This window comes from Clavelina lepadiformis, chromosome 4 (genome assembly GCF_947623445.1).
Source record: "Clavelina lepadiformis chromosome 4, kaClaLepa1.1, whole genome shotgun sequence".
Lineage (NCBI taxonomy): Eukaryota > Metazoa > Chordata > Ascidiacea > Aplousobranchia > Clavelinidae > Clavelina > Clavelina lepadiformis.
In genome coordinates, this window is record NC_135243.1 from 15,722,724 (window position 1) to 15,735,767 (window position 13,044).

A 13,044-nucleotide genomic window follows, 5' to 3' on the forward strand; every position below is an offset into this window, starting at 1 on the left:
TCAACACCGTAAAATTAATTTTTTTCAGCAGATAATAACTTGCGTAGGGTCTGTGCCAACTGCCATTACCTTAATCCGGCCCGATTTCGTCACCTTTTGTTCTTCTAGCCTACTATGATATGAGAGGTGGTTATCAGTAGCAAAGCACCATTACTCGAAATGCAAAGTTAAACTTGTAATTTGTAAACAGCTCTGGCGCATATTACGAAGTAATCCATGTCAGTTTGGAGCAATTTCAAAACAAAAGGCACACTAATGAGAAAGTAACGGCATGAGAAAAAATGCTGACCCCAAAGACAAATATTTTGTAAGTATAGTTATGATGTTTAAATATTTATCACAACAAACCGAATCGGAAGAGTTCGCAGTGTCCCTGCTTTCGTTTAAAAGAGTAATCCAATGATGCATTTCTTCCATAGATTCACTCGCAAATGAGTAAACTCGCTGAGATGTTGCGATGGAGAAGGTATGGGGTTTACCTAAAGAGTAGTTGATCACGAAAAACATGTTTTCGGTCATATGTTTAGAATTGCGTGGTTTAGAATTGCGTGCATCGTGGGTTGCCCTGCTGTCCCTTATTGTTTGTGTGGTGGTACTATATGTGTTTCAAAAATTTCGGCATAGCTATTAGACCAGGTACGTGCACGTAGTTTTCTCTTCCGACCATTGTGATGTGGGTATAACGCACATTTCTTTACAACCGATTGTGCACAACCAAAGTTTGTTTGTTAACTTCAGTACAGGAAGTTTTTTTGGCTGATGAAGCTATTTCATTGATTGTAAAGTATACCGTTACTTTAATTACCTGATAAAGAAGTTGCATTGACTTCAATCACAGATTGCCCATCGATAACTGACTGAGCATTTTTAGGGTTTGCAAACTCGCTTTCCATATTGGCTATTTCATTTTCAGTGCTTGATATCATTTTCATTAAGACGCTAAACATTTTTTTAAATAGCAGATTAAAAAATTCAAATTCACGTATATAGGTAATTTAGTTGTATTTTATTGTTATCTATAATAGAAAGACAGTAGAGAACAACACAAACACAACGTTGAAATTAACACACATATCATCAGTGCACTATCACAACTAAAGTATTGCACAAGTCTTATATATATTATAAAATAGGGTGAATTTTCTTTAAGAAATGTTCGAAAGAAATCGCCAAAATTCACATTCACAGAAATGGGTGAATGTAGAGCTTAACCAAGCAGTCCAATTTTGCATACCTGTACCACTCATTGGCTTCTTCTGTCGTTTCAGCAGAAAGATGATGAACTTTCGATGAAGTCAATATGATATCAATTCCGTTTTCTTTTTCAGTGACATCAGTGACATCTGTTATTTGATGTAGGTTAATTGTTCCCCTGCATTTAGCATTCTCTTCGTCGTTGTCAAAGAACTTCAGTTCATGACTTTGAAGACTGAACCACCTGTTGAAAGGATGTTTAATTGTTCATAATCTCATTTTGGTTTCATATGAATGACTTTAATAAACCATTGTAAGACATCAAGTAATATAAACATTGAACTGGATTGAGTATCTTTGAAACAAAAAAACACATTGTAGAACTACTTCACAAACAACTTTAACAAATATATATGAAAAACATTACTTTTTCTGCCAATTTTTTCTCGGCAGAGTGCCTCGGAGGGTCCCCAATTTTGAACTTTCCACCTTTTTGAAAAGCCAGCCAGATTTCAAGCTATCTTGCTTTCCACGAAAAATCATGAAAGTGCTGTTACTTATCACACACCATCTTCGCTTCCACTGACTCATAAGTCCACTCTTATAAAAATGTTTGCGGAATTTACAACTAGCCAAGAAAGATAATTTGTTGGTTGTAACCCAACAACATTCACTTAAACATTGTGAAAATACCCTTTACTTAAAGTATTTACATGAGATGAGGGCTTGCTTGTCATATGGTAAATATTTAAAATTTAACCCATGTCAAGAACGTTAATAATTTTCTTTGTGCAAAAAATCCAGGTTCGATTCTTTACCTTCATATCTAAATAAGAATGAAAATAAACATCTGGATTCCACTTTTCTCCATCTGGTCCACTATTATCACTACCCGACTCACTTAGCTCATCATCGTCAAAGGAGGAATCAGTGTAATAGGATTCTAAATGTTACAAGTCTGTTAAAAGGATCATACAGCCAAACATACTTTAATGAACAATTTCAAAGTCATAACTAGTAATTTAAATTATATTAGCGGTCATCCACACCATCTTCCAAATCGGAAATAACTGGTTGGTCATCTAATGTTATTTGTTTCTCTTCCTCTTCACCCCATTCCTAAAAACATTTAAAATGATAATATTTTACTACTTTTAAATAACTAGAGACCAACAGCTGTTTTTCAAAAAACTGCAGCAATTACTTCAATTGGTTGTACATTTTCTGTGAAAACGTCATAGATTGCTTCTTCGTCCATCGTATTAAATTCGTTTTCCAATTCCTCAAATCCCAAGTCCTAAATATGAGCACATAAAAGTTACCTCAATGTGTGCTAAAAATAGTGATGTAAAATTTTTCTTTTTATTTTAATTTTTAATCAGTTTACAGGTAAATCAACTCTAAAAATTTTAAATATAGTCTATTGATGTGACATAAAGACATAACATCACAGACAACACACACCCTTTACTATATGTAACTGTGATGTTACTGATGTACCTGTAGAATATCCATTCCTCTGCTTTTATTAGCTTTTTTTTCATCCTCACAGACTTCTGACACATTTTCTGCTACTTCTTCAAAATATTTACTCTCTCTCTGCAAACAAAATTGCAACAATTCAGCACAATTTGTGAAAAGGTGATGATATGAATAAGAAATAGAATCACAATGATCTCAGCTAAATCATTGCAGAAGATGTTTCACATTCACTTAACACTCTCAGTAATGAGCTATATGCTGTCATGATCGACAGTAAACTAATGTACTGCAGATTTTATTTGTGTTACATTTGGACATTTTACTGTTAAGTTAAGAAATTCGGTATTCAAGCTTACGGCATCAGATGCAATACTGGCAAGGGCTTCACTTCTTCTGTGCATTTCAGTAATTTCGCGTTCAAGCTGCAATATCCTCTCCATTTCCAATTTCTCTTCTTCTTCAAGTTCCATTTCGGAAAATGTTCTTTTATTAACAGTAGAATATGTGCTATCTATTTCAGCTTCATCAATAACAGCATCAAGATCTGCTAAAGCTGATACCTAAACATGAAGTTAAGATAAAGAAAAATGAAGCGAAAGCAAAAAGGTCTCTTAAGGCTTTTCTTGTCACTACCTAGAGTCTTTGCTCAAGTTTTCACATCAACACTAAACCAAAAGATAAGACAGTGAGTCACAAGCAATAAAGCACGCAATATTAAATTAAACATCATGGATTAAGTATGGGATACTTTAATCAATCAAACAAAACAATGAACTTTTTCAAAAATGAACCATAACTAAAAATGAATCTAAGTTTTTAAAAAATTTGCAGAATAATTATGCAATAAACTACTGTAACTCGTATCAAAGAACTATCAAAAAAATATTATTCATGACAAAATTAAACATGTGATTCAAGTGAAACTTGGACAAACTGACTCAAGTAAACTTATAAGGACATCAAGAAATTTATGAACAAAATCAACGGAAGTTAATATCATACTAAAATCACTTTATAATGATAACACATTCAACAAATAGCCCCCAGACGAATTTGTACCTTATTAAACAACATTTTGTAAGTTTGGAACATAAAATATCAAGTGAAATCTGTCAAGCCTGAAATCTTATCAAAAATAGAAATTTGGTTGAAACAGAAAAGTGGGAAATGTAGCACTGAAAAGGCCAAATCACCAGGTCTTAATGGTATACTGGTTAAAGTAAATAAACACCTATTACCTACTCCATTGTCATACATATTTAAGAAAGTACCGAATCGATTAAAACAACTTCAAACGTCATTACTCCATTCATTTGGATAATTTCACAAATAGAGCAGTTTACTTCACTCAACAATTTTAAAACTAAACCCGATACAAAGCTCATAAAGGGTCAATTAATCCATGTGATACGTTGAATGCTGAAATCATATTGCTATTCTTTATTTTCTATAATATCTATAGCAACTTTCACAAACATAAATGCTGACTTGTGAAATTGAGGATATCCTGTTGGCACATTCATCAGTAGGAAGTGACACAGGCTCACTATGTTCTTCAGTTGTCCCAGATGCAGATTCACCGATTGCAAATACATCTGCTCCTGGCTCCACATGCTGTAAGAGTAGAGTATAAGGCCATGACCAAAGGTAATAATGATTTGTGGTGTTTTTATAGAAACCAATAAAACAAACTTATTTAATATGTCTTTTAAAAATGCCAAGCCATTATGTGCGCGATATGTACACCATGATACCATGCACATGCTTTATGCATTAAATGCAATATGCAATTGTGAAGTGTGAGTATGTAGTAATAAAACAGTAATAACAAGTGATATAACTATAAAAAAGAAAACATAGTATAAAGGCATTTTTAGTGGGATAACAAAATGAACTAAATTAATATCTTCCTCTTCATTTTTTACCTCTTCTTTTTCTCTTTCCTTCCTTCGTTCTTCTTCTTCTTTCATTATTTGTTCACGTTCCAGTTTTGCCTGTAATAAACTAGTTTTAAAACGGATGCAAAGCAATACCCATTAAATACACTATTTCAAACAGCATCAACCTAATATGTACAAATATTACACTTGATGGTGGTCTGAAGTAATCAAAAATAAAATTTTCTCAGTTATGACAAAAGTCATGAAGAACAATCTGGAAGAAAACAGTTTTCCAGGAAATTCATGACAATGCAAATATTTTGAAAACTCATCATTCAAGCACAGGCACAGCATATTGAAACAGTAGCTGATTTATTCAATTACTATCTATAATATAGAATGATTGTTAGATAAACAAAATATTTTACACATTAGCCAGCATATGCACAGATAAACTTCACAGAATCAAATCAATTAAACTCCCTCCTTAACAGAACACAATTCAATTTATGAAATTATTCAAATTTGGTACTGGAATGAAAGATTTTTTTTGTTAAAAACAATAATTTTAAAACCACCTCATAGTGCGTATATTCTGCCAGTAAGTCAATGTCAAATCAAGTTATGCAAATAAATGAAAATGTGAATTTGCCATACATCAATGTTTAAATAATTAATACACTAGTGTAACCTGCTCTTCACGTTGTTTCTTCTCTCTTTCCATTTGTTCCTTTAGGGCCTTTAACTGTCTGTGCTTCTCAAGTAACACCTGTATGTACAGATTAATGGGATAAATTGGTATTGATGATGATTGTCAATCAAATTATGTACTTGGTTCAGATATTAAAAGTTAAAAATGTGCTTTTATATTGTAGACATTCTGCTTGATTGAACATATTGCATGAACACATTGCACTTATTTTCAAAAGAAATGCAGGCTTACATATAATGCAAATTTAGGCCGAAATGTAAGCCGGTATTTGTATTACCTTGTACATTTTTCTAGCTAGATATCCCCTAGCATATTTCTGGAAAACTATGGTTGCTTCCAAACGTTGTTTTTCCTTTAAGCGTTTTGCCTCGATCACAAACGCAAATCGTTTCCTTGCCTGTCTCCCACGTTCTAAGCGTTGAATTTCCTTTACAGCATTATAAGCTTTTCGAAATTTTCGCCGTGCCAAGAATCCCTTTAACATATGTAAAGCTTTGTAAATCAAGATACACACCACATTATTATACTCTTAAATAGTAAAACTGTTGCCATTATTTCATTGCTTGCCATGGTTTGTAAGGCTAGATTATTTTTGGGGTTAAAAAGACTGAATAAAAATTTTCGTCATCACACTTCCATAATATTTTTTTAATATATCAATAATAACAACAATACGTCATTGCAAACACTATTCAAATTTGAGAATTACAACAAATAGCGACCACGAATAGCATTTTTGCGTTATCTGAACTGCATAGCTTTAATTAAACAAGGGGTTATTAAATCATAACACGCTGACTACCCATCAGTGGCCCATAGCCAAATTGATATTTTTCTAATTAAACCCACTATAATTTGTAACAGACATAATTTTTCCAGTTTATTTTGATATTTTCAAAAATACAATTAGTTTAACTGTCACTCCAAAAAAATCGATTTTTTATAGTATTGTATAACAAAAGACTGGAAGCAATTCTTTTGTCAATATTTTGTCAGCGTCCTCTTTTTATAACTCACAACATACTTTCTGGAGGTTTGTTGGGTCAGTATCTCTAGGAGCTCTCTAAGCAATCTATGGGATTTTTTCATGTATTCCAGTTCAGCTATTGCAATACCCAAACATGATCAAGCAAGATCGGTGATGTAAGTTTTACTAACTAGTTAATAGCTTAAAGTCATTATAATGAAAGAAAAAAACTCAAGTTAATGGAAATCTTAACTTAAAGAGCTCTGAGTTAATCGTAGTTGTTTACAAATATTTTAATAATTGTTTTGCTAAAACTGCCCGTTCACACACAAGGATCAGCCGGTGAGATCCACGGCCTACAGTATTACCAGTCAAATTTCATCAATCTCAGCCACGTTACCTGGTAAGGCTTATCAGCTTCAACTGATTTTACAGCTTGAAGCCTCAAATAAGGCCCTTGAAGCAAGCTATGCCAGTGTAAAAAATTCGTTAAAACTAAGCACCCACATTCAGTCACTGAAAGTTCAGTTCTGCCGTACTGTGAAAATGGAGAAATAACGATATATGAAGGTTTAGTAAAATAATTTGATAAGGTAACATTGTCTAATAAACACTATTAGTAGGCGAATTAATGACATGGTAGATGACATACTATCACAGTTAAAGACCCCTTAATGAAAGGTAAACTTTGTAAAGCAGTTGAATGAGACAACGGATATTAAAGGAAAAGCTTAAATGCTTGAGAACGTCAGATTTAAAGGTAATAGGATACAAAAAATCTTCTTATTCTGCGGAGAAATTCCAATTTATAGAACAGGAAAAGAAATCTACAACAAAAACAGCAACTTTGAAGAAGTAAGGCTGCAATGGAGTAACTGTAGAAGCATGTTTGCAGATAGGATTCCTTCCACGATCAGCAAATTTGAGGATTTTTGACAAAAATTAGGGAAAAGAATCCGATGTGCGAGCTACTCATGGTTTCTTGCATCATGAAGTCCTTATTGCAAAAACTTTACCTGACAATGTTAAACGAGTATCATACTGGATACATCAGCAAAAATGGCAAGTTTCATCAAATCGCGACCTGGTGCGCAAAGAAATGAGTGTTGAATATAAAGTTTACTGTTGCACACACAAGTACGTTGGTTGATTGTTGTACATGTCTTGTGTTATATGTATGAGCACAGTGTCATGAAGAATATTTCTGACAATAACCCTGAAATCTACCCCTGTGTTGATGATATGGTGGTTAAAACTTGTTTCCTTAACTGATATTTTTGGCATTTAAACAAACTTAACACCAAGATGCTCAACAGGAATGAAACACTGCTGACTAACTTTTGCTTGAAGTTAAATTGTGGCAAACAAATATCATCCAAGATGTGTTCGAGATGTTCCCTCTTATAACATCTGCTTTGATTGCTGGAAGACAAGAGCAACAAGAGTTTAAACAGAGCATCAACAGTCATTGAAAAATGTTCCAGCAAAGATTTGAATCTTACGTTCCAGACCTGGATATTTTTAAGTATGATTGAGTGAGAAATCTTTTCAAGCAAACTGTCCTAAGTAATGCAGGCAAATGAAAATTGAATGCGCAAGAACAACTTGCAAAATTATGCAATGAAACACAATGAGATAAACATCACCAATATTTGGCTTGTACAGCAAGAATACCAGAGGGATTCAGATCCTTTACCACATTTTGATAACTTACCTGTGTCAGCTTTTTCGTTTTTAGAAGAGACTAAGAAAGAGAACAAACAGATATCTCAGCTGAAATCTGTTGAAGGCAAGCAGAGAGTTTGCTTCGTCATTCCACCGAATATTAAAAAATTTGAGATCAAAAGCATTTAAGCAAGGACATGTATTGCACGAATATATATGTTCTTCTGAAATAGATTGTTCTTTTAATAAAATACCTATTTCTTGTACTTGTTTGCAAGCTAAGTTGCACAGTGATTGACTCGTGACTCATTAAGTTCAGGAAGATGGAATGTGATTTAACTGATGTCCGAGTGGGCACTGTGTGAAGTTTATTTTGGATGATGTGCCTTGAGCAATCATTATCTTTCATGTATATTCTGTAACATCATCCTTTCCAACTTGTGCATTAAACTGCAGTAGAAATGTGAATTCAACTGGTACTACCCTAGACAGGGTAACCTCAACTTCACCCACTCGGCTTTTGTCTTTTCAGCTTTAGATTTAACATATACATTTGACCTCCTAAAGAAATTCATTTATCCACACAATCCACAAGCCGGGGACTTGTGATTATCCTCACACCAGTTTGGACAAAAACCCGATAAGAAGAGTTTTCAACCATCAGTCAACTAAACAGTTTCAGAGGTGTGGTGCTTTGTTGAACAGATTCCCTTTTTCCTTTTTCTTCTTTTACAACAAGGCAGTAGTCCAAAGAGGAGATATTGTGTTAACTAAAGGGCCTTATTATAGATTCTACTTTGGGTGCTTGCCTATGTTAACAGTGGCTCACTAGTAGCAGCCACTTGTAGAAAAAAGAATATCATAGGAATTACAGGAAAGAAATATCATAACTATGACAAGAAGCCTGTCAGAGAAATCCCAGTACAACTATAAACTAACATTTATTGTGTGGTCAGACCTCATTCATCCAAACCTCCAAAAATCAGAATCTATGCTATCCGAAATGAAACTGCTAGGAATGGATTTCTTCCCATGCAGTTTACCTCTTTCATCGAGAAATCTCACTGTTTGACTCGGACACGCAATTTAGAACTGTGCCAAATTAATAAATCAAACACTCGCTAATTCACATTACGACAAATGTTACATATCCAAAGGTCAATTTTTCATACTGGTCACATATCAATGTTTGTTTTAAGTACAGTCATTAACCAATTTTCTAATTTCCTTTTGAACTTGATTGATTCATTATGGATGCAATTGAATCTTCAATACAGTTCTTTGTTTGCGCTTAATGTAATAAATGTAGTGTAGTTCTAAAAATTGCATACTATCTAACATAAATTGATTTTACTGTGATATTTTTTCAATTTCCATTATCCGGATTCCTTGACAAATTGACATTTTTCGAAGCACATTAGTCCAGATTAGCGAGGTCTGACTGCATTTATATATACATATTATACTGTAAAAAAATAATCTTTTTGTGAACATGCAACATACTCTGATAAACCGTTGAGCATCAATAGAGCTGGATTTCAAATGTATAAAACGTTTTCGCTTGCAATATGCTTTCATTACAGATTGCACTTTAATGGCAGCAAAGGCCACTTTTTCTGCACGAACTTTTTCCAGTTTTTGTTCCATTATTTCTTTCACAAAGGCCTGCAAAACAACAATAGAACAAAAATAAAGCAAAGAAATTTCTTCAAAATAGATGTGAAAAACATCATTTACTTTGGTTTTCCCCAGTTTCCATAGAACTTCTTCTGGGTCTAATTCCTTCAAAATTGAAACAACAGCATCACGAGGTTCCTCAGATTTTTGCAATGCTGGACATAGTACCCAATATCTGCAATAACACGGTGCGTTTTTTCACTTACGCAGTTGTCAAATATTGTTAATATCGCATATGTGAATAAGAGTCAATCATATCAGAATACTATCGAACCGATCTAAAAAATCTTTGTAAATTCTCCTAACAGGATAGCCAGCCCTTCGAACACGAACTGTTTCCAACATCCCTGCGTAGCGCAACTGATTTAGAACAATTCCTGCTTTAAAATTGTTAGGAACCTGACAAAAACAAATAAAAATGGCCCATTAGTGATCCAGTAATCGTTCGCTAGAACTTATAAAAAAATTCTTACACCTATTGTAAAAAGTAATACTTAACAACAGGGTTAAGTATGACTCAGACTGCGTTGTATACTTGGAATTTCCTTGACATCAAATTTGTTAAGTAGCCGAGCCAATAATGACGATCGTTAACTACCTTTTCTATGTTGGGCTTCACACAGCGAATGAAAAATGGATTAGCCGAGGAAAGACGCTCCATTAATGCATGTAAAGATTTCTAAACATAAAATGAAGTCATATGGAGACAACAAAGAGGTGTAAAATTTATGTACAATGTATGCACCTTAAATTGGCCTCCAGAAGTAGGTGCCTGCTTACTGCGACCTTTTCCACAGCTTTCTGAATTTCCCCGCACTTTCTCAAACATGTCATATATAAGATCGCAACTGTACAGAATATAAACTGCTAAACTATGTTTTGTTGACTTAATCATATATCTCTATTATTTTCAAAATGACTGAGGATATTCACCTGGAGTCTTTTAGCAGTCCCAGGAGATCGTCACGAAATGTATCTCGATTCTTTTCCAAAAAACCATGTATGTTGTAAAAAACCTGAATAAAATAACACCTTTTCAATGACATCTTGAAATATCGTTTTGATAACCACATTATTACAATGATATAACTATTCACTACAGCAATTAATGTTTTGTAAGTGCTTTGATTGACACCAAATACCAACAACAGGTAGTGGCAAAGAAACACCCTTGTTTTGCTGTTTACTGTTGTACATAAATATCTTTTCTAAAAAAGTGTCAGCACGTAATTGGTGCATTGAATCCACTTAATATCCACATTTATATAGGAAGTGCCATCACGCTATTTAAAATACATCAAGAGGATATTACCTCGCCGGCATAATGTTTGATACCAAACAATACACCAGTGACGCGTGGTTTCACATAGAAGGCATTTTTCTGAAACAAACACAAAATGATGTTGATGCAGCATTTTAGCAAGTTTCTTCAAATTAACAGTCCAGAGCTCAATTAAGCAGAAAAAATACAACTGAACTTACTGCAATTTGTGATCAACTATAAAAGCTTTACCAAATACAAATTACCGCATGTTGGTTGTGCATTTTCTGCAGCAGTGAAGTATCAGTGCCTTTAGGAAATCTACTCTCTTCATTGATAAGTGATATCAGACCAAGGTTTTTCTCAACTAAATCTAAGCATTCACTGTTATCTGCCCATTCCACTTCACACCAATCAATTCCTTCGCTAAGAGAAAACGTTGACGCAGAAAAATAATGTTAGTTTATAGTTATGTTCAATACCATTCGGTTAAAACGTGCAGAAAATACTTCTGTTAAAAAGAAACATACAAAAATATATTTATTGAAAAGGCATCCAGGTATAAATAATAAGCCAACCCTTTGGCTTCAGTGGCAGTAATTGAACAAAGTAATTGTAACAGATCCTTCGTTCCAACAACAAATATGGTGTGAAAGTATTATTTTAATTTCCTATATTAATTTCCATAATATATTATAATATTCCATAATTATTTTAATTTCCATAATTAGCAGTAATTAGATGGCGCCTTTAATGTTAACTAGTAATTTTGTAATAATTTGTAATTACAGTAATAATTTCAAAGTACTAACTAAACTAAAGTCTGGTACATTCATCTTTTTTGTATTCAGTCACAACTTCACTGAATACATTACCTAGCAAAACTGAGCTAAGCTACTTCGAAACTATTTTGCTCAGCATTTTTATATGTGACAAACCAAGCTAGGATTGCGAAAGCTTGTGCATGAATGCAAAATACTAGTTAATCTTCAACATGCTATATAATCATTGCTTTTTGTTTACCGATTGTACTCGATTTGTTCCAAACTGAAGATATGACGATTAAAGAACTCTTGAAGTTTTTCATTGGCAAAGTTTATGCAAAATTGTTCAAAGCGATTTACCTACAGTAGAAAAACTTGGTATTGGCTAAAATAATAAATTCCATATCTAACACAATGCAATTAATTACACCAACAATGTGGACAAGGCACAAACTTCACACCAAAAAAGCTTAAGTTCAGTATTTAAGAATTCAGGTTATATAAACCTCAAAATTTTCAAATCCAAATATATCCAGTATTCCAATGAAATGAAAGTCTTCAGCACCTTTGATTCGATGATTTATTTTGGAAATCACCCAGCGAAACAGTTGGGAATAAAGAGCCATTGCAAGAGAGTCTCTTGAATCACAAGCCTTAGTAATGTTTTACAGCAAGAAAAATAAATTTTAACATGAACTATATGAGCATTGACAAGTTTATTATTAGTATTTCACATGTTGTATTTCAGGACTTCTGTACTGAATTTACTTGATCAATGCTTTGAGGTGAAGTAATAAACTCTCCTCTTAATTTCATAGTCCTTTCCTTCATCACTGCTTCCAGTCTTTCAGCCTCAATTCCTAAAAGCTGTGATGCACGATCAATCACTGCAATTCATACATTAATATAAGTCAAGCATGCATATGCAACACTTACAATAATTATCATGAAGCAGAATAGGCAAAATGGTAAGATTTACAATTTCAGTTAGGCATAAAAAAATTACCACAGTAAACAAGGGTGAATAGAAGTTTATTGAAAGTTGATGGCGGCTGAAAGTGTTTAACCCAGTATATAATAATATAAAAAGCAGCGTATAAGGTAGTACTACAGGTGTTAACTTTTATTTACTTGATACAAACTTTTACAAGCATTTATTATCTTGCTACATCAGGTGTATTTAGAACGTACATAGATGTACTATCATTTCATACTTCACCTGATGAAGCAAGCTAATGCTTGTGTCAAGTATATGAAAGTTAACCAGTCGAATGCTACCTTATATTTATTTAAATTTTATTTTAAAAATTCATTATAATTAATTAGGATGCAGGTAATTAATAATCACAACAGCAGTGTGATGATATTTAAAATGCAGAGTACTGATTAAAAATACGTTAGAAATTTACCAGCTAATTGCAGTTAATTTAACTTTCAGTTTT

The 13,044-nt window shown here is 33.3% G+C and overlaps 1 protein-coding gene across 3 annotated transcripts in view; it reads right to left on the reverse strand.

Annotated features, from left to right (window-relative positions):
• Positions 1-13,044, reverse strand: part of LOC143453496 (unconventional myosin-X-like) — a 30,100-nt gene that overhangs the window by 6,335 nt on the left and 10,721 nt on the right. For all 3 annotated transcript variants that reach the window (XM_076954849.1, XM_076954848.1, XM_076954847.1), the window contains 24 exons: positions 12,371-12,489; positions 12,109-12,255; positions 11,862-11,962; positions 11,105-11,264; positions 10,890-10,958; positions 10,511-10,593; positions 10,323-10,425; positions 10,176-10,256; positions 9,852-9,976; positions 9,638-9,752; positions 9,404-9,565; positions 5,546-5,743; positions 5,248-5,325; positions 4,602-4,670; positions 4,165-4,290; positions 3,033-3,236; positions 2,695-2,793; positions 2,399-2,491; positions 2,244-2,313; positions 2,013-2,137; positions 1,622-1,794; positions 1,235-1,438; positions 806-939; positions 349-479 (listed from right to left, as the gene is read on the reverse strand). In XM_076954849.1, the coding sequence (XP_076810964.1) occupies positions 349-479; positions 806-939; positions 1,235-1,438; positions 1,622-1,794; positions 2,013-2,137; positions 2,244-2,313; positions 2,399-2,491; positions 2,695-2,793; positions 3,033-3,236; positions 4,165-4,290; positions 4,602-4,670; positions 5,248-5,325; positions 5,546-5,743; positions 9,404-9,565; positions 9,638-9,752; positions 9,852-9,976; positions 10,176-10,256; positions 10,323-10,425; positions 10,511-10,593; positions 10,890-10,958; positions 11,105-11,264; positions 11,862-11,962; positions 12,109-12,255; positions 12,371-12,489 (2,969 nt within the window). The remainder of the gene's footprint in view (positions 1-348; positions 480-805; positions 940-1,234; positions 1,439-1,621; positions 1,795-2,012; positions 2,138-2,243; positions 2,314-2,398; positions 2,492-2,694; positions 2,794-3,032; positions 3,237-4,164; positions 4,291-4,601; positions 4,671-5,247; positions 5,326-5,545; positions 5,744-9,403; positions 9,566-9,637; positions 9,753-9,851; positions 9,977-10,175; positions 10,257-10,322; positions 10,426-10,510; positions 10,594-10,889; positions 10,959-11,104; positions 11,265-11,861; positions 11,963-12,108; positions 12,256-12,370; positions 12,490-13,044) is intronic.